Below are 20,582 nucleotides of genomic sequence, written 5' to 3' on the forward strand. Positions count from 1 at the left end.
TTAGCTATACTTCAACGGCTATAATGGCAGAGGCTTGAGGTGAAAAACGCGTGTGTATGAAACGCGTTTCGGTCGCGTGACTCGCGCGTGGCAGACGCGTGACGCGACAGCCAATCAGCGTGAGCGGCTGACCACCTACGTTCTGGAACGGCCCGAGCGTACTACAGAGTATGTAAACGGAGTACGGAGTATACTTCCTGTGGTATCCTCCAGTCCACAGAAGAAGGAACCATGCCAGCAAGAACCAATACGAATTCTTAGAAAATAAGTGTGCACGAGGTCTCTGCTCAATCATACAGTAGATTACTGTACAGTATTCGGAGAACCCACCTTGAAACCCGCCTCCTACGTAGTTTGACATCTTATCCAATCCCTTCTCGGCAATTGTAATGACAATGTACAGATCCAATGGCTCGCAAAGTGATCTTCTCTACCCGACAGTTTGTCACTGCCGTCAGCACTAGAACAAAGAACCCTCCGTCAGGACCAGGTTCATCTTTAGCCCAATGACCCACTTCTATACTCCATACAGTCCTTGCATCTCACCAAGGTCCGTTGCCCTGTTGCCCTGGCAAATAGTCTGAACCCTCCTCGGATCAACCGCTTAGGCTCGTGGGCTCGTCTTATCTCGCATTATCCTACTGCGCTGCGGTATCATCCCGAGTTCTGGGGTGCAGAACGCATAATGCGCGACAGATCAAGCCTACTGCACAGCACCAACGTGCAAGAAATCGCCGGATACTCACATTCTGATTTCGAGTTTGTTCCTGAAATCAATGTTTCTAATTCTGGCAATATTCTATTGCTTTTGTTCGAAGTGAAACAAAGGCAGACCGATCCACATATACCCCTGCCCACTACTCAGCCTCAACACACTACAGTACACTACAATAACCCTTCAAGGCACAGCAAAGGGATCTCACCAGATCGCCACTAACCCATCTGAACAGAAGAGGTTCTCTTCTCAGTCTCACCCAATCTACCCCTCATAGTCCCTCCCCAACCCCCATCACCATCTCCTTCCAGTCCCACGCAAGGGATACACCGAAACCAGATCCAACTATCACAAACCTCCACCTCCCATAGGCCCATCTCAGCATCAAGCTAAATCGAGGACATGGGGGCGCACAACATCCTGGAACATCTACATTTACACTTTGATGTTTCTTGCAGGTGCGGCGATCCTCGATAAGCAGGCTTTTGCGGAGAGATTTGCATCGTGATCGTGCTCTCCTTCATCCCTGGCCCCTGCAGGTACAAGGTACACCTATGCAAGACATATTTGTACGCAGCGGGCACTAGTGCAGGGTTTTTTGTGTCTTGCTGCACTGCTCTTTGTGCGTGGGTGTGGCTGGGATAGGTGGTTACCCCTCCAACCCTTGCCCTACGAGGAAGGGTCGAGGTCTCCTTTGTTGGGTTGTTGGCCTCTGGATTTCATGGTGTTGCATTGATGGGGGTTTGCGTGAACTTGATCCTGGCACTGGGTTATCTTGGCATGCTAATAGGGTCTTCATGTCTCAGTTAGTATCGTCCGGATTTGGGGGTGAGAGAGGGGGAGAGAATTGCTTAGGAAAGATGGCCGGACTCGTTCCATTTGGTCTGGAAGAGTTGCCAAATTCTGTTTGGAGCAGGGCAGTAGGTGAACTTAAGTGGAATGGCTGGTAAGTGGCTTGTTTTGTTGATGAGCTCGACGAAGTGAGACTACTGCCAATGTCTTTGGTGTTTATGGTGAGTTCTTCCGAGACTGTCTTAAGATGCTCACCATGGCAACGCTGTCTTTCATTCACGCTACGATGGGTTTGGAGACGGCGTCCTTTTTGAGGCAGTGTTGATCGAGGTCAATTCTCTAGGGATTTGCACCCAACATGGTCAGACTTTGTCAACTACTCCTGCATAGACTCCCAATAGCATCCATCTTCTTCTTCGATAGGGAAGCCATTGGGCAAATAATCCCATGACCAGCAACCCCCATCAACGGTCTTAGACCTGAGACACTTCACCGATTGGACTCGATCAGATCAGCAGCTGGCCCCTCTATTGAGAACTACTCCCCCTCGGAGCCAAGCTGACCAAGCTGACCCTTTGACCATCAAGCCCTTGACCAAACGCTACCCTCCCGCTGCCCTTTGTTGAGGCCATTGAGTCAATCTCCTCCGCTGAGGGAGATCTTGCCATTTAGATTGGACAAGAGACTCGAGCAGACCCATCCTCTTAATGGTGAGAAGCCAATTGGCAGTCTTTGGCTCTCCCCACAGCTATCTTTGATCAAGGGCAGTGCTTTACATCGTCCCCCTCTGTCACCCACTGTGGATATTGGCTGGGATGACTATTGATAGCCCTTGGTGCCTTTGATGTGGCGCTTTCTTTAAGGAGTCAGGTGGACCTGCGCTCTGCTTTGATTCTCTTGTAGACTGTGCCTATGTGGGCAAGGCACAAAGGATCACCGTGTTCTTGAACCTTCTTAATTGTGGACAGTGTGCAAACATATCGTCTTCTATGGCACATCCTTTGAATTCGGTGCCTCCTTGGTGAATGCCGGACCCAAGATCATGATACGATCGCGTGCTCAACCTCGAACAGCACTCAGATTCGTGGCTTCTCATCTATTTGACCAGCTCGACCTTTATCTCGTGACCTTCAATCATCTTAGAAATAATATTGATTGGATTTTTGTATTCTAAGAATGTTTTTATCACGAATATATGGTATAAAAGCAAAAAGAATACTTCATACAAGTATTCAATATCGCCAAATTCATACGGTTGATCCTTCCTGCCAGTCCACCGAAATCATCCTAGGTCCTCAAAACTCGAAACGTGAAGTCCCAGGCTATAGCATTTGACTCAATGACTCCATATCCCGACCATAAATGAGTCGCTTTCGTTTGCCCGTGACCGGGTTGCGCACTTCTTCGTAGACTTGGTCGGACTCATCACCCTCATCCTTCGGTGACATTTTGGGAAAGTTCGTCCTCATTGAGGGAATTGGAGGGAATGCTGCGCTGTGAGATGAGAGGAAGAAATTCTTCAGACCCGTGTCCTTGTTGATAGTGAATTTGGCTTTGGTAGTTTGCTTCCCTCCTTTGGACGCTGGCGCTTTCTTGCTTTCGGCTCTCTGGACATTTGGACCCTCACAAGGAGATACGTACAGAACATGTCTTTCCAACTTTGATCGATCGAGCTGCTCGCACTTGACCTGGCTGACAAACTTGACATCGGCATCGGGGCTGATGATTTCTTGAGGATGCTTCGGTTTATTCGGGTTTGGACCAAGCGGGACAAGGGGAGGTCGACATGAAGTCCTCTTCGCAGGCGCAGGAATCGAAATGGCTGGCGATATCAGCGGCTTCATACTTGCGGGAGCAACATTCTCCCATGAGCTCTCGGAGATGTGATCGACGTCTGCAAAGCGGGCGCCTTCCTTGGGTGACCAACTTGATACAGACTCTGAGCGCGGCCACTTAGTCTGAACACTCTTGAAACTGGTAAGCTCAACCGTCACAGCCTCACTGGCGTTCCGAGGCTTCCAGTTTTGGATTGAGCGGCTGTACATCTCTTTGAACCATCCAGCTTGTGCGGGATTGGTAAACCAGTCGTGTCGCAATGCCTGCTTCACGTCCATCCGCTTGGTCTCGTCCAGAACGAGAGATCGAAAAACAAAGTCCCTGGCTCGTGGATCGATCTCGAGTGCCCTCATATCATGATCCAAGTTTATCAGATCGCTCGATGTGGATCTATATGTGTTGTCAAATGGCGTGTCACCGACCAGTAGAACGGCCGCGACGCATCCCAAGGACCACATGTCGACAGCCTTGGTGTAGCCTTTTAGGTCAGTCTGAAGTAACTCTCTGTTGTCAATGGTTAGCAATAATTTCTTCGCACCGTGGCGATGATCGTACATACGGGGCGCAATATTCAGGTGTTCCGACAATACTCGACATCCGCTGAACAGGCTGGTTCACCAGCCTTGCACATCCAAAGTCGGCTAAAACAACTCTTCCGCCGGGTTCGAGGGAGGTCATGAGAATATTGTCAGGCTTGACATCTCGGTGTACAATGTTTCGATCATGGAGATACTCCAGAGCAAGCAAGATTTGTCGCATGATCAACGCAACAGTCGTGTCCTCAAGGTTGGTGCCTCTATTTCGAACGAAAGAGAAGAGATCACCGCATGTCACAAGCTCGGTGAACATGTAGCTAGAACAAATTTAGCAAAACTCATGTCAAACAATGCACTGCCTTGGAACCCACATTGTATTCCTGGATCGAATGATCTTCTCGATGGCGATAATGTTTGGCTGGGCTTTGTCTCAGCCTCGTATATTTTGAAAATTTCAGAAGTATAGGCAAGTACACTCACATGGGACAGTTCTGCTAGGAGCACTGATTCTCGTTGTTCTTTCGCTATCTTGTCAAGGATTGCCTTCCTTATGAGAGGAGAATTGCCCGTGGTGGCTGTGTACTTCCGAGGCTCAGGTTGCTTAGCAAAGAATTTGCAATGATGTTGCTCGCCCAAACCCGCCTGAGCTTCCCTGGCTTGAGCCTGTAAGTCGGCTCTGACAGCTTGAAGATCAACAATCTTGCAGGCAAACTGACGGCCAGTGTTCTGGTTGAACGCCATGTGCACCCTCCCATAAGCACCCGAGCCAAGCATACTCTGCGTGATGACATAGCTCTTTTGGAATTTCTGAAGCGGTATATCAGCAATTTCTCAACACCGAACTCGGGATTTCAGAACACCTACCTTCATCTCAAGTTGCTGCAATTGAGTAAATTTGTTCTCATTGTCGGGGCCGGCAGACTTGAACTGAACATGAATGCCAACAGCTACCCTGAGGAGGTCACCATCGGTTAGAAGAAAGCTGCCCTTGTCTTTACCCATTCGATAGTCATTCCAGAATGTCCCGTTCATCGATAGATCTTGAGCATACACTAGGGGCGGTATCCCCCCTAGGTTATCTTGGTCGAAAAGGATGGTGTAGACGCGGACATGCTTGTTCGAGACGAAAAGGTTGGTGATGTGAAATTGACTACCTCGAGAATAGCTTAGGTCAATTTGGAAATTTGAAGCATAGGCGGGGCTTGTGGTACCATCTTTTTGCATCTCTTCCGATGAAAACTTCGTCATTACTGTAAACCTCAAGAGGGCGACTGGTCTCATGAGTGGTCGAGTCCCAAAGGCTCAAGGTCCCAACGTAGATTCCAGAATCCCTTGTCTCGGGTGCAGAAGAAAGCATAGACAGCATCTCTGCTGTGGCAAGTGGAAGGAGGGGATGTGATGCAAAAGAAAAGTGGGATGAAGTGAGAGATTCGATGCCCCGGTGTTTGCCATAACGAGACTACATGTGACTTATGTTGACACAGGACAATTTTTTTTTGTTTAGCCGAGCTCAAACGCTTTGGCCAGTTGGTATATTCTGTTTCTATTGAAAGATTTTGTGTAATGAATACAATATTTATTGCGAGTCAACGCTGGAAGGATTTCAGACGCATACCCAGCCATCAGTTCCCTTGCATTCGTCGGAAACGCTCTTCTGCGGCTCTCGCTCGCCGTTCTCTCTCTAGCCTCATCCTCATCTCTGCTGTCATGCCTCGGGTCTCCTCATCCCGCTTCTCAGCTGCGGTCTTCTCCACTGCCCCCAGAGTTCGCCCACCAGACTTTGATATCTGCTCTGCAACCCTTTTGGCATCTTCCTTCTTCAGACGTTCCAAACTAGCCTTACGGCGAATAGTCTCTTCTTCTGCTGCCTCTTTTCGTTCCCTCTCGGCTCGGCTATCCGCATCTGTCTTTGAGATCGCGGCCGGGACCTTTGCCGCTGTCCAATCCCATTTCGACTCGCCAAGTTCATGACGGGCAATACGGAATGCATCCCGAGTCGGACGGTCTCCACAAAGCTCAAATGGAGTACGGCCTTCACCATTAGTCACAGTTGGGTCTGAGTTGGCTCGAGTGAGAAGGGCGTTCACGACCGCAGGGGCATTATTGTTGGCAGCAAGATGGAGAGGGGTGGGACAGCGAAAGTTCTGAGGTGAGTCGGCAGGCTGGAAGGTAAATGAAGAGGGGATCGAGTTGTTGGAGAGGTAAGACATGAGAGCCGGAACTTTTGAGCGACGGATGAGAGCTTGGGTTTGGGATGTATGTAGCAGTGCAGCCTCCTCTTCCTTGGAAAGCTTTGGCTTTTGAGGTTGTGGGCGTGGCGTTGAGGGCTTGGCCACTTCTTTTTGTTTTGCTGCTTCCGCCGCGGCTGCCAGGGCAGCCTCGTCAATCTCGCTGACCTTCACACGGGTCAGCTCCTTAAAAGATCGCATGAGTTCGCCTTGGGTCGCCCGACGAGTATTGAAGGGAAATCCGCGCAGTCGAGGGTCATGCTGCTTCAAGACGTTTCCTTCATACTTCTCGAAAAGAATCCGCCTGTTCGTCTTTCCAGTGGCGCGAACGAACAATAGCTCTGCGCTGTCGATCATTTGCCGCCAGTCTGCGAGAAGTTCACGAATGTCCTTCTCCAATGCCACTTCGTTATAGCGACGCAGGCTGGAACCCGCTGAATGAGCGGCTCCTCGAGTTGCATCGCTGGCCGACTGGGAGCCACCTTGCTTCCGTCGCGTGGTATATCGATGGAATGTCTTGTGTGCGATGACTCTTGCCTGCCTATCCTCCACGCCTCCCTGTTTGCGGTGGATCTCCGGCGCCAGCGACACCACCATTGCCGCGAAGTGGCCACCGCCGATCATACACATAAAGATGTGTGGACCAGAGGCTGACAGGTCCTTTTGCCCCTGCGCATTATTGGTACGTGCCTTGACGGGGGCGAGTTGCTTCTTCCGTAATGACTCCACCAAGTGGGCAGGCGCATCCTGCTCGACGTCTGAGAACATCGCCCTATAAATCCCCAATGACTTGTTTGATGGCAAGCCGGAGCTTGAGAACCAAAACAAGGGGTTCTTTGGCGAGCCCCCCGTGGCGGTTGTTGTGTCCTTCTCGTTCGCCCCAGAGAGCTTAGCTTGCTTCTTCAGCAAAGCCGTAAGCGTGGTGTCGCCATTTCCCTCGGCTTCTTCCTCTTCTGTCTCGGATGATTCTGATCCAGATATAGATTCGTCCAGCTCTCCAACTGCCTTGGCGAACTGAATCTCATCGAGAGGGGCGTCGCCGCGGAGTTGCGCCTTGATGTTAAAGCGGTGGTGATCGGAGCGGACGTGGCTGCGTTGCTCTTGGACATTCAGATAGGTGACTTTGCAGAGGGAGCATAGTGTCGATGTTGCGATGGCAGATTCCTGTGCTGCAGTCTCTAGATCCTTGGAGGAGGGCTCGGGAGCTTGTTGGGTCTGTTCGGCGAAAGGCTGGCTCGCGGTTTTTGCGCTTAGGGTTGCAAGAAGCTCGGGCGGAAGGTCATAAACTGCGCAGGTCAGAAGATGGCCGTATTGAATGAGGAGGTGAATGGTTACGTACCATAAAGAGGTCTTTTCAAAAGCTCCTCCAGGCGATTGGAATCCCCCATGATAGCTGAGTGTCGTGAGGATGCTGGAATGGAATGAAAGCTGCCCCTCCAAATGACGCCAATAAGTGGGCTCTTACCGCCTTAAGAATGCGGGTGCCGGGACAGAGCGGGTACCTGGTGTGGACTTGGAAGGTTCTCAGGCTGAAAATTTGCGTTTAGTCACTACTCTACATGGATTTCCATTCATCATCATCATCATTTTGAGTCATACTGATTTTGATGGTTAGCTAACAGTATATTCTCTGCTCAGCCTCAATTTCGTCCGTGGAGACTTCTATGGTGGCTGTACCTCGTAATTTTGGGTGACGCTATGACCAACACGGTGCCCGACCATTGTAGAGTAGACTATCTGACTCACTCATTAGGCATCGCATAGTCAAGTAACTAACTGTTGTAATTCAAGATTTTCCACCCTGAACTACCTTTACTTAGCTCTCAACGGAACTGGCCCCTTTCGCAATCTACGCTAGGTATAATAATTACGGATTTGATCCCTGATGGCTCGGGCACCTAATTAACCAGTGACCCAAGGGTGGGAAGATGGTAGATCCATGCGCACTAGACTAGGTATGGTAAACTGCCAGTTTGTCAAATCAATGAATGACGACAAAGGCTATTAATTTTGCCCAGAAAGCATGCTTGGTCTAGCAGACCTAGAGCCCCCAACCGTCCTGGAATATGCTCGTGTTATCCTCGTCCTCAGCTGTACTGGGCAATGGAGAAGTTGCAAGCATATGATTCGGATTATCTGGCGGCATTTCCAGTACCGAATCCTCGGGTGACAAACTCAGCGTCTGGAGGGGCTCCTCGAGATTCTGTGCAAGGGTCTGAGGTTGCCTGCTTGCCTTATATTGAGGAGGCATAGGGACTTCGGTGAAACCGGTGCAGTCTACAATCAAGCTGCGGAGCTCGGGAATGGTGATTCTCTTGGATGGATCGAGTACAAAAATCCGACTGAGGATAACGACCATTTCGAATGTGAAAGGCAAGATTGTTCTGAGGAAGAAAGGGTCCTTCGAGTAGGCACGGAATGTGGCATCTTCAGAGCAAGCTCGTTTCCATGGGTTGCGGCCGCAAGTCAAATTGACTAGGATCACACCAAGGCTCCACACATCATTGGGACCGCTCAGGTAGGTTGAACCTGGAGGCGGGTCTGGATTCTGGCACTCTTGATAGCCAAAGTCGAAAGAGGGTTAGCTTATGCGTTACCAGAAGCTTGATGCAAGAGAGAGAGAGAGAGAAGTTCTTACCGGGTGACATGTAGAATAACGAACCACAGCCAAAATCCGAGGTGGACGTTTCTCTGGTAGCCAGGCTAAATTCACCGAGCTTGATAGTCATCCCTTCATCCGCAAGGAGAATATTCTCAGGCTTGAGGTCTCGGTGGTAGATTCCAAGTGAGTGGCAATGTTGGACGGCGTCAAGTATCTGCAAGAAGGCATGCTTTACCAAAACGTCGTTCCCCACGAATCTGCCCTTCTCCGTGATGTTGGCAAAAAGGTCACCTTCCGGGAAATACTCGAATACTAGATAGAGGCAATCGACAGCATCAACGATGCGCAGCAAAGAAACAATATTAGGATGCGAATTAACCTCATGGTTTAGTCTGACCTCCTCCTGTAGGAACTTGAGCTGGCGAGCGTCTTTGCCGATCTTACTGAGGGCCTTGATCGCATATGAAACACTATGCGTGTCCATGTCTAGAGCATGGTAAACAACGATATAGGCACCCACGCCCAGAATGCTCGTCAACCTGAATTGGTTTCCTAGGATTAGACCCAGACGATCTTCAGGGTCGCTATCTATAGCAAGTGAATCCAACCAATCAGTTGTACCGACCTGTCCTAATAGCTCTTGGGGCATTTGGTTGAGAAGACCTTCAGTTAGTTGCTGTCGCTGCTCGTGCACGGAATGGAATGATGCCGTAGAATCCGAGCCCGCAATGCTCTCCAAATCCGTGGCCAGCTGTGACCCTCGAGGCGAACTCGCCGAGGGCTCTGACCAGCAACTGTTAATGTCAAAATACGCATGGTCTTTGAAATATTTCCCGTCTTTTTCTTCTTTGTCGTCGTCGTCGTTATGCTGGTCGTCGTTGTCTTCTTCCAAGCGTTCTCTCGGAGCCCAGGGTAAAGACCTCAACGAGAACGAGTGTATATGCTCAGCAGTGTGGTCAAGTAGAGCGGTTTGATCATCACTCTGAAGGGAGCAAAGTGGACAAGCAGAAATTTTGAAAGGGACTTTGCGCCGCCATGACGAAAGCAACATAGGTATCTGCCCTGGCTTAATTCCCTTGCCATGCTGCTGTTCGAGATGTGCAGTGAAGTCGTCCGATTTCCCAAATGTGGCATAGATGTTTTTCTGAGAGCACGCATGGCATACCCATTGCATAGTGCCCCCATGTTCTTCGTTCATATGGATCAACCAGGCTTCTTTATTCATATGAAACGTATCGGTGCGAGAGCACTCCTCGACAATACATGTATATGGAAGAATATCTCCCATAAGGTGCTTCCTGTGCCACAAACCAGAATCAGTTTCAGTCACTGTATGGGTCGTAAGAGACTTACTTCCATCGATTACCGCGTCCTATTGCAACGGAAAGGGACTGGCAGCAACAAGGACATGTGAAGAGCATTTGACGATCATGAAATCGCGGAGGCTTTGGGTAAGTAATTCGAAAGCTTGTAACTGACACCACCGTCGTGGCAGACCTGGGTATTTGCTCGGGCGGAATTTCAATCGCATCATCGACGTGAGTGGCGCTTGTCGTGCTTTGAGCTCGTGCATCATCCCTTACAAGTGCTACCCCTCCTTGCGAAAGGGGATTAACGGCCGAACGTTGTGACTGCTTTCCCGACGCCTCTTTCCCCCTTGGTGTGTTCTTTGTGTGTCCCAGATTTCCCTCGAGTTTCTGAGCGTGTCGCTGTGCGTATAGAAAGCGATTTCGTCTTTTCAAGTTGGCCTCAATCAGCCGGAATTGGATTGGGCTCAATCGTATTGGGTCAAGTTGTTGTTCGCTATAATCTGAATTCCCATGCTCGTCAGGCCGCACCAAGAGAAGGACCTCAAGGTGCCGACGCAGTGAACGAATATGGGGACTGTCGGGGTCAAACGAGCTATCTGCCTTTTGAAGTCGAGACCTGGTTCCTGCTTTTCGGATGGCAATCGTTAGCCGTGTAAGCTGGTTCAAGCTGTCTTCAACATTCTTCATTCTAGCCAATTGCCCGCTGGAAAGATTCGCGGTGGGATCCTCAATTTCACGGGCTGAGACGCGTCGTCAGATAAGAAATTTCTTTCCGGGTAAATCACATACATACCTCCGTCTATACATTTTTGTATGAGAATCTTCAGCATCAACAACAGGTTGAGCAGAATAGTATGCGCTTCCGGGTTGGCGCGTAGTCGATGATCCAGCGATGCTCTCATCGTGCTAGTAGCACCAGCGCCCATAGCCCAGAGATTGAAGTCTGCCAGTCTGTTTTCTGCCCATTCTTCTTGCATCAGCCGTGGGGTTGTTGTGGCCGTTCTGAGCAGGAGACGACATGCTGTGGCGGCCTCGAATATCGTTGAGGGTTCTGCCATGGTAGGCGTTGCCCTTGGCCACAATGCGCCCAGCGTGGAGGAGCAAAGGAGCTGTTATCAGAATTCGAGATTGTGCATAGTCCCGGATGGTTTCTAAACAGTGCGAATGTACCTTAGCTAAATATTAGCCTAGTGTTTACCCCGCGGCGCCTAACGCGAGAAGGCTGAGCTGAGAGGCTGCCACACGTGATATAACCAACGTCGCTGTTATCTTTCAGCTTATTTCGCGTTGTTTCAAGTGAACTGCGTCATCATCAAGATGCAAACTTGAATGCTGTCAAGGAAAATGGATGATATCCCTGGTTTGTGTCGGGATGTTTTCCCCTGGATTAGCAACCAAGCAACGCGCCTCGGCTTGGAAACGCAGGATAACCGATTCGCTCAGCTTGGCGGCGAACTCTTCATCTTATCTCAACAAATTCCCTTCTCATATCAAACAGGAGGCGATTCCAACCTGGTCAAGGTTGCAGTGATCATTAATAAAGCTTGTTCAGTAAGTGAGTGGTCATTAGTCTGTACGGTCTCCCGGAAACGCATCGAAACTTACCATCGGATACTCTCACTGCCTAGCTCCCTAAAGCCGAGTATGCCAGAAAGAATGACCCGTTTGATGCTCTTTGGAAGATCTTGGAGTTCAAAAATTCAAACACGCCTGCTGAAAAGGTTCTTATTCGCGATACTCGGCGCAGCCTGCTGCAATTCGTTCGGCAGAACCCCGAGTATCCTTCTCTCCTGCGTTTCATCATACATGCCTTGCACATAACGGACTCACCAAATAACCTCCCCGATGAGCAGATACGTCTGTATAATAGTGACACAAAGTGTCCCGCGGAAGTCAACAATGCCCTCTATACTCAACTCCGAATGCACTCATCCTGCTCGTGTGACACACAACACCTTGAATGCCCACGGCTGCGACTGGAACCTCGTCATGATAAGCAAGACGTAGCAGATGTTTCGTTTGATGTATTGTTTGCCGCGGGTTCACGATCATTTCGTGCAACGAACTGTCAATTGCGGTGGAAAGAAGTGAAAGTATTGGTTGCTAGGCATGGACAAATTGAAACGCATCTATGGGCTTACGAAACTTGCTAATTTTCTACATGTGTAGACGAAATAAAACGCCCCGGAAGAAACAAGTCTCATTCGCGGTCCAACGTTCAAGTCCGTCGCGGAACAAGTCGCCATTACCAGATCATCTCCGAAAACTCGGACTTGGGGAATTTTGCAGGCTTATCGGGAGCGAGAAGAGCATCCCAATCCACTTCCACATCCAGGATAACATGATGAAGCTCGCCGACCCCGTTCAAGGTACAAAATGGCGAAACTTCCTTCCATTGGCGAGTGTTTCTCTGGCAGAATGGCTAGAACAGACTGTGCATCTCTCCAACAGGGTGAAGATAACCTTAGCATACACCATAGCGAGATCAGTGTGGCAATACTATGATTCGTATTGGATGGCGAATCCATGGACGCACGATAACATTCAAATCATGAAAGAGAGCATCGGTGATCGAAATCACGTCCGGCCACATCCTTATTTCACCACGAAACTTCACAAGTTCAAGCACCAAATACTGGACCACTGCATAGCGGACGACCTATTTCACATGTATCCGAGTATTCTTGCATTGGGGGTCATTCTTATTGAGATTGCGACCAAGCAACCTTTCAAACACGACGGCGCTCATTACCTCTGGAACGAAACCACGATCAACGATTATTACGAGTGGGCATGGACTACGGCGAATGGCAGTAACTTGGGAAGCATGATTGGAGCTGCTTACGAAGCGGTAGTAAACAACTGCCTCGATGCCGAGCTATTCAGAGATGGCCCCATTGACCCGTCGAAAGCTGACCAAGGCCTCGAGGTTAGACAATCACGTCTTTATGAGAAAGTCGTGCTGCCTCTTCAAGATTTATATCAAGCATACAGAGATGACTGGGAAATTCAGGAAGATGCCAAACCGGAAATTCCTGTTTCGCCAAAATCCCATCACAAACACAACATACCGGGCGATGGTTCCCAATTCACTATCGCTATTTTCTGTGCATTGCCCCTGGAAGCGGACGCCGTTAGCGAACTTTTCGAGGATATTTTGGGCAAAGAAGTCAATAACCACCGCAAAGCAGTCGGTGACGATAATACATACACTCTGGGCAAAATCATGCATCATAACGTCGTTCTTGTCCATATGGCGGGTATGGGGAAAGGCACTGCATCCCAGGCGGCTTCGAGTATGAGATCCAGCTATCCAGAGATCAAGCTCGCTCTTATGGTCGGCATCTGCGGAGGGGTTCCATCACATCACGGGGGCAAGGACGATCTCATTCTTGGCGATGTTGTGATCAGTGATGGAATTGTCCAATATGACTTTGGAAGACGTTTCCCTGATACATTTTTGAGCAAAGCCAGACCAGAAGTCGCTGGACCCAAACTTCGTGGATTATTAGCTAAACTTAAGGGGCTGCGAGGGCAAGAGCGAATTGAGACGAAGCTTTCTCAGCATCTCAGAGTCTTGCAGGATAAACTTGGTCCCAAGAGAGCTGGTTACCCTGGCATGGAGAAGGACGAGCTGTTCCAATCATCCTATCGACACAAGCATCGAGATCCCGCAGTATGCGGGTTATGTAGTGCCTGTACACTCGGGACGGATCCAGTCTGCGAAGAGGCGCGATCACTGACTTGCCAACAGCTTGGATGTCAGAAAGGGGTGTTGGTCTCGCGCAAGCGACTGCAGGAAGCATCAGCCAGTGGCTACCCGCCAAGTCCTAAAATCCACTTCGGTTTCGTTGGCTCCGGAGATACGGTTATGAAGTCTGGGCAACATCGCGATGACACTGCCTCGCAGCATGATCTTATCGCTTTTGAGATGGAGGCTTCAGGAGTCTGGGATATTTTGCCATGCCTTGTTATCAAAGGCGTGTGCGATTATGCCGACAGTCATAAGAATAAATTTTGGCAACACTACGCTGCTGCCACGGCTGCGTGCTGTATGAAAGCCGTGCTTGAGGAATGCGCGATAGGAGAATGGTTGGTATTGGCTCAGTCTACCTGTTCTTGATGCGGGTTTCTAACCAACTTGAGATTTAGGTAACAAAACTGTTGGCCGGTTTGTCCGATCAATGAAGCGGCCTATACTATATACATTCCGTTCCTCGATCACCACAAACGAGGTTCGCAAGTCCTACGCTGAGCGAGGGAGGACTTTATAAATTTTGAAGCCCCAGTCCAAGGACGTGAATACGATGCTTGGATTTGTAGATGCCTATCACTATCATCCCACAAGCTTCCTGAGACATATTCAAATATTGTTGTCTGAGTAGGTAGGTATCGGCCTAAACGCCTCCAAAGTGATCTTAATCAAAGAGTGAAAACTGACTGACTGGCCACAAGCTTGGAACCTTGGACCTAAATCAATCTTGATTCTACGCCAACATTAGAAAAACTGCTCTGCAATTCGTTTTGATGGAAAGCCTGCCGTTTTCATAGGTATGAAGGAGATGGGTACCTTGTTGGGGTTGTTTCAATGCGATGGAGCCCTGAATACTCTCCTTGCTCCTCAAAGGAGATTGAATGGACGACCCTGGGCAATGACCCACTCGAGGACAGGAATTAAAAGATTCTCAAAAAGCCAGAAAGATTGTGACATGTCCAGTTAGATCCGGTGATTTTGGCATCTTCCAATCCTAGTGGAGTCACAGGTACGAACTTCCAATCGTAATGGATGTTTGACATTTATCTGTATATATCCAGGTCCTGGCCCGTAGGGTTCCGTCACTGTAAGGGCCTTGTCAAGGTGGAGACTGATGAGGTGCATCAATTTGGATATCTTGTATTTGGCCGAGCATCCGGTTATCACCTTCTACCACCTAGACACGATGCGGCCCTTTTGAAAGCCATCTGGACAGTATGCAGGGGCCCGACCCAATGGCCAGGAGTGTAACTATGGTTCCGAGAGCTAGGCATCTAGCTTGATTTAAGCAGCGAATGACACAATAGAGAGCCAATGGCGAGCCTAATTCTCAACGAACCACAGGTATCACAACCCCTGGGGTTCATACTTCCTCCAGTCATCTTCCAATTGGAGATTTGCTATTCCCAATCGGGCTTAAAAGGCTTATCGCCGGGCGCTCAGTCCCGCTCACGTGATATCATCATGGTCGTATTTCCGCTTCACTTGAACCAATTTCCCCATCGGTCGGGCTCTTAGAGCGATCAAGAGCCAGTTAGTAGGTGCCAGTAGCTTACTGCCTGAGATTTGAATAAGCTCAATATGAGAATTCCTAATCGAAGGCTCCTTTCTTGAGTCATCGCGGACGTCATCCGTCATCGAGTGGATCATCATTGGCACCACTTGGGTAAGCAACCCCGACCGCCCGAGCGCCTTGCTCGGCCTTTTAGTAAGCAGTCTCTGGTGGTTTCGGGAACTGAGAAGCTCTTTGAGGTTCCCGGAGAATCTTTCTTTTGCTTCCTTGCTTCCTCACCATTCTCGCCTGTGTTCAAGGAAGGAGATACTGGGCGCGCTGTCGCTTCTCACCACCATGTTGGATGGTCATACGCAGATGGTGCTAGGGGACTCCCAATCAGGAGACCTCTCGCCGTCGCAACTCACCTCCGCTTTCGACCACCGCCAACGACAGCCCTTCTGCGGCGATTCGGAGGGCTGGGGTCCGCTCAGCTTGAATGGCTTCTATCTCACTTCGTGCTTTGTGGATGTAGTTGTCGCTATCGTCGCTGTGTGGGGTTCGTTGGCTGGTCTTGCTGCGCTCTGGATGTTACTGAAGAAGCGTATTCCGCAACCTGTCTCGAAGAATTGGCATTTCTATGCTAAGCTGGTCCGTCGGCCCCGTTTTTCCCGAACTCCCGCATTCCTCCCAATGCTAATCATGTCCCTTCGAATTTTAATAGGTCGTTCTCGCTGGTCTGATCTTCGTCACTGCCCTTGAACCAGCTTTGCATGCCGAGACTCAACGCAAGACCTTCTATGCCGATTTCCGATTCTGGTCCTCCGTCGCCACGCTTGCCTCGCTGGGTGTGATATTTACTGTGCAGTTCTATGAGCATTGGCGGAGTCGGCAGCCGAATGGGGTTGTCCTGTTTTACTGGCTCTTCTTCATCATTGCCTACGCTATTAAACTGCAGTCGCATGTTGCTCAGAAGACTTACCTCCACCACCTCCCATACTTTGTCTGCGTCAACGTCAGCCTGGGCCTTTCCTTGCTAGAATTCTCCCTGGAATACTTCGTTCCTAAGAAGCAAAGCGCCTATGATGCGCTCGGCGACGAAGATGAATGCCCTTATAACTATGCCGACATCTTCTCAGTCCTTACATTCGGCTGGATGACACCGATGATGAAGTTTGGCTACAAGAACTACTTGACTCAAGACGATCTGTGGAACCTTCGCCGTCGCGACACTACCCGAGTGACGCATGATGACTTGAATGCCGCGTGGGAGGCGGAGCTCGAGAAGAAAAGCCCCTCCCTCTGGGTGGCTCTTTTCAAGGCATTTGGCGGCCCATACGTTCGTGGCGCGATTATCAAATCGGGCAGTGACATGCTTGCATTTGTTCAGCCGCAGCTGCTGCGATATCTGATCGCGTTCATCGACTCCTATCGGTCTCCCGACCCACAGCCAGTGATTCGAGGTGTTGCCATCGCCCTGGCAATGTTCGTGGTCTCGGTTGTTCAGACCAGCTGTCTTCACCAGTACTTCCAGCGAGCTTTCGACACTGGTATGCGGGTCAAGTCTGCTCTGACTGCCCTTATCTATGCCAAGGCCTTGCGACTGTCAAGCGAAGGTCGCGCGACCAAGACTACTGGTGATATTGTCAACCACATGGCTGTTGATCAACAGCGTCTTTCTGATCTGACCCAGTTCGGTACCCAGCTGCTGTCAGCTCCTTTCCAGATCACCCTGTGCATGCTTTCCCTCTACCAGCTTGTGGGACCCAGCATGTTTGCCGGTGTTGGTATGATGATTCTCATGATTCCGCTCAATGGTGTCATTGCACGGATGATGAAGAAGCTACAGATCATCCAGATGAAGAACAAGGACTCAAGAACCCGACTGATGACTGAGATTTTGAATAACATGAAGAGCATCAAGCTCTATGCTTGGAACACAGCATTCATGAACAAGCTCAGCCATATTCGAAATGACCTAGAGCTTAATACTCTCCGAAAGATTGGAGCTACGCAGTCTATTGCCAATTTTACCTGGCAGTCAACTCCTTTCCTCGTCTCCTGCTCAACATTCACTGTGTTCGTCTTGACTAGCGATAAGCCCCTGACCACTGAGATCGTTTTCCCCGCCCTGACACTCTTCAATCTTCTTACGTTCCCGCTTTCTATCTTGCCCATGGTCATTACCTCCGTCATTGAGTCTACGGTTGCGGTGAAGCGTCTTGTGGAGTATTTCACCGCAGAGGAGCTCCAGACGGACAGTGTCAACTTCCAGGATCCCGTGGAGCATGCAGGCGACGAGTCCGTCCGTATTCGTGACGCTTCTTTCACCTGGGACCGCCACTCCGGAATTCCTGTCCTCGAGAACATTTACTTGAGCGCCCGCAAAGGTGAGCTCAGCTGCATCGTTGGCCGTGTTGGCGCTGGAAAGTCCTCCTTGCTTCAGTCCATCCTTGGTGAACTATGGAAGAACCAAGGCGAAGTCGTCGTTCGTGGTCGCGTCGCGTATGTCGCACAGACCCCTTGGGTCATGAACGCGAGTGTTCGAGAGAATATCGTGTTCGGACATCGATGGGATCCTGCCTTCTACGATCTCACCGTAGAGGCTTGTGCTTTGGTGGATGATTTCAAGATCATGCCCGATGGAGACCAGACTGAAGTTGGAGAGCGTGGAACTCTCTCTCTGGTGGTCAAAAGGCACGCTTGACTCTCGCCCGTGCGGTCTATGCTCGTGCGGATATTTACCTGCTCGACGATGTTCTCTCCGCTGTTGATCAACACGTTGGACGCCATATCATCAACAAGGTCCTTGGTAGCTCCGGTATCCTTAGCGGTAAGACCAGGATTCTCGCCACCAACGCGATCACTGTCCTCAAGGAGGCTGACTTCATTGGTCTTATTCGTGACAAAACCATCATCGAAAAGGGCACTTACGAGCAGCTGATGGCCATGAAGGGAGAAATCTCAAACCTTGTCCGTACAAACCTGGCCGAATCAGACGAAGAACGTTCCCCCAGCATCTCAGATGATGGTCTTGCCAGTCCCAACACCTCGGAAGATACCGCCGTGATTGAGACTGGCGAGGGCTCAGACAGCGAAGAGTTGGAGGAGCCTGGCTCTCTTGTCCCCATCAAGAGCCATGGTGATACCCGCAGAAGGACAAGCACCGTTACACTTCGCCGAGCTAGTACAGCGACTTGGCAAGGCCCACGTCGCAAGCTTGGGGACGAGGAAAATGTTCTCAAGAGCAAACAGACCCAGGAGATCGCGCAGCAAGGTAAGGTCAAGTGGGGCGTGTATGGCGAGTACGCAAAGAACAGCAATGTTGTTGCCGTGTCCTTCTACCTCTTCGCCCTTTTGGCCTCTCAGACTGCTCAGGTGCTTGCAAACTACTGGCTAAAGAACTGGACCGACTACAATGAGGCCCATGGTCGCAACGAGAGCGTGGGCAAATTCATTGGTGTCTACTTGGCTTTCGGTCTGGGCTCGTCTCTCCTGGTCATCATGCAGAATCTGATCCTGTGGATTTTCTGCTCAATTGAGGCTTCTCGTAAGCTTCACGAACGTATGGCTTATGCAATCTTCCGCTCGCCCATGAACTTCTTTGAGACCACACCCTCTGGCCGTATCTTGAACAGATTCTCCAGCGATATTTACCGTGTCGACGAGGTCCTTGCTCGAACCTTCAACATGCTTTTCACCAACTCTGCCCGTGCCGTCTTCACTATGATTGTTATTTCCTCAGCGACGCCGGCCTTCTTGCTGTTTATCATTCCGTTAGCCTGGGTCTACCTCAGCTATCAGAAGTACTACCTGCGAACCTCTCGTGAGCTGAAGCGTCTGGACAGCGTCACTCGCAGTCCGATTTATGCACACTTCCAGGAGTCCCTTGGTGGTATTTCGACTATCCGTGCCTACCGCCAGGAGAACCGCTTTGCTCTCGAAAACGAGTGGCGCATGGATGCCAACCTTCGGGCTTATTTCCCATCCATCAGTGCTAACCGATGGCTGGCAGTTCGCCTCGAGTTCATTGGTTCTATCATCATCCTGGCCTCTGCCGGGCTTGCCATTGTCTCTGTCGCAACGGGCATCCGCCTCTCGCCTGGTATTGTTGGTCTGTCTATGTCTTACGCTCTCCAGATCACTCAGTCTCTCAACTGGATTGTTCGCCAGACTGTCGAGGTTGAGACTAACATTGTCTCTGTTGAGCGTGTGCTTGAATATGCCAACTTGCCCAGCGAGGCCCCCGATGTTATCTTCAAGCGTCGGCCTGCCGTTGGCTGGCCCGCTCAGGGTGCTGTCAGCTTCAAGAACTACAGCACCCGGTACCGCGAGGGTCTTGACCTGGTCCTCAAGGATATCAACCTCGACATCAAGCCTCACGAGAAGATTGGTGTTGTCGGACGAACCGGTGCTGGCAAGAGTTCGTTGACATTGGCCCTGTTCCGCATTATTGAGCCTTCTGGTGGTACCATCAGGTAAGAACCTGATATCCTTCATCAATTTTGAATGTCGTAAGTAACACGGTCTACAGCATCGACGGACTCGACGTTTCCTCTATTGGCTTGCTCGATCTCCGTGGCCGCCTTGCTATCATTCCTCAGGATCCCGCCATGTTCGAAGGCACTCTCCGTGATAACCTGGATCCGCGCCACGCCCATGATGATACAGAGCTCTGGAGCGTCTTGGGTATGAATTTCTACATCCTTATTTTTGGCGAGACTCGTGCTTACAATTCTTCAATACAGATCACGCCAAACTCAAGGATCATGTTACCAGCATGGAAGGCCAACTCGACGCCCAGATTCAGGAAGCAGGTAAGGAATGATCTTCTCAATGACATCTACTCGATTATGTTTTCTAACACATTTGCCTGGCAGGATCCAACCTGAGTCAGGGCCAACGCCAGCTGGTCTCTCTCGCTCGGGCTTTGCTCACACCTAGCAACATCCTTGTTTTGGATGAGGCAACGGTAAGATTGCTGCCTCCTTTTCACTGCTCCCCCGCCATCAACCTGAGGCAGCATTGGCTAATAATAGCAATCATCTAGGCCGCCGTCGACGTGGAGACAGATGCGCTGCTTCAACGTACTCTACGAAGCAGTATCTTCCAAGATCGCACAATCATCACGATTGCTCATCGTATCAACACCATCATCGACTCGGATCGTATCGTCGTCCTTGACAAGGGCCGAGTGGCGGAATTCGACACTCCGGCCAACCTGATCAAGCAAGGTGGTCGCTTCTACGAGCTGGCCAAGGAGGCTGGTCTTCTTGACAGCGACGGTCTCGCCAGTTCCTCCTCTCCTCGCAAATAG

The 20,582-nt window shown here is 50.3% G+C and overlaps 5 protein-coding genes across 5 annotated transcripts; 2 read left to right on the forward strand and 3 right to left on the reverse strand.

Moving 5' to 3' along the window:
• Positions 1-2,829: 2,829 nt before the first annotated feature.
• N7473_003696 (uncharacterized protein) lies at positions 2,830-5,245 on the reverse strand (the record flags this gene model as incomplete). The annotated part of the gene is made up of 6 exons (XM_057149636.1): positions 2,830-3,847; positions 3,903-4,196; positions 4,251-4,297; positions 4,360-4,686; positions 4,744-5,029; positions 5,091-5,245. 6 exons carry the CDS (start codon positions 5,243-5,245, stop codon positions 2,830-2,832), a joined length of 2,127 nt encoding a protein of 708 aa, XP_057013290.1.
• Positions 5,246-5,368: 123 nt separating this feature from the next.
• N7473_003697 (putative C2H2 finger and ankyrin domain protein) lies at positions 5,369-7,536 on the reverse strand. The gene is made up of 2 exons (XM_057149637.1): positions 7,447-7,536; positions 5,369-7,393 (listed from the first exon to the last, which is right to left on the reverse strand). Exons 1-2 carry the CDS (start codon positions 7,493-7,495, stop codon positions 5,502-5,504), a joined length of 1,941 nt encoding a protein of 646 aa, XP_057013291.1. The 5' UTR covers positions 7,496-7,536; the 3' UTR covers positions 5,369-5,501.
• A 612-nt stretch (positions 7,537-8,148) lies between these two features.
• On the reverse strand, positions 8,149-11,077 carry N7473_003698 (uncharacterized protein; the record flags this gene model as incomplete). Its single annotated transcript, XM_057149638.1, has 4 exons — positions 8,149-8,663; positions 8,746-10,007; positions 10,207-10,759; positions 10,813-11,077. The coding sequence occupies 4 exons, from the start codon at positions 11,075-11,077 to the stop codon at positions 8,149-8,151; spliced, it is 2,595 nt and encodes an 864-aa protein (XP_057013292.1).
• Positions 11,078-11,348: 271 nt separating this feature from the next.
• Positions 11,349-14,175, forward strand: N7473_003699 (5'-methylthioadenosine/S-adenosylhomocysteine nucleosidase family protein; the record flags this gene model as incomplete). Its single annotated transcript, XM_057149639.1, has 5 exons — positions 11,349-11,570; positions 11,648-11,958; positions 12,189-13,695; positions 13,774-14,111; positions 14,172-14,175. 5 exons carry the CDS (start codon positions 11,349-11,351, stop codon positions 14,173-14,175), a joined length of 2,382 nt encoding a protein of 793 aa, XP_057013293.1.
• A 1,447-nt stretch (positions 14,176-15,622) lies between these two features.
• Positions 15,623-20,582, forward strand: N7473_003700 (ATP-binding cassette glutathione S-conjugate transporter YCF1; the record flags this gene model as incomplete). The annotated part of the gene is made up of 7 exons (XM_057149640.1): positions 15,623-15,916; positions 15,990-17,924; positions 17,963-19,743; positions 19,800-19,954; positions 20,014-20,082; positions 20,146-20,237; positions 20,316-20,582. The coding sequence occupies 7 exons, from the start codon at positions 15,623-15,625 to the stop codon at positions 20,580-20,582; spliced, it is 4,593 nt and encodes a 1,530-aa protein (XP_057013294.1).

The sequence above is a fragment of the Penicillium subrubescens genome (genome assembly GCF_028828155.1).
Source record: "Penicillium subrubescens strain IBT 31985 chromosome Unknown utg000002l_segment0_segment0, whole genome shotgun sequence".
In the NCBI taxonomy this organism is placed as follows: Eukaryota; Fungi; Ascomycota; class Eurotiomycetes; order Eurotiales; family Aspergillaceae; genus Penicillium; species Penicillium subrubescens.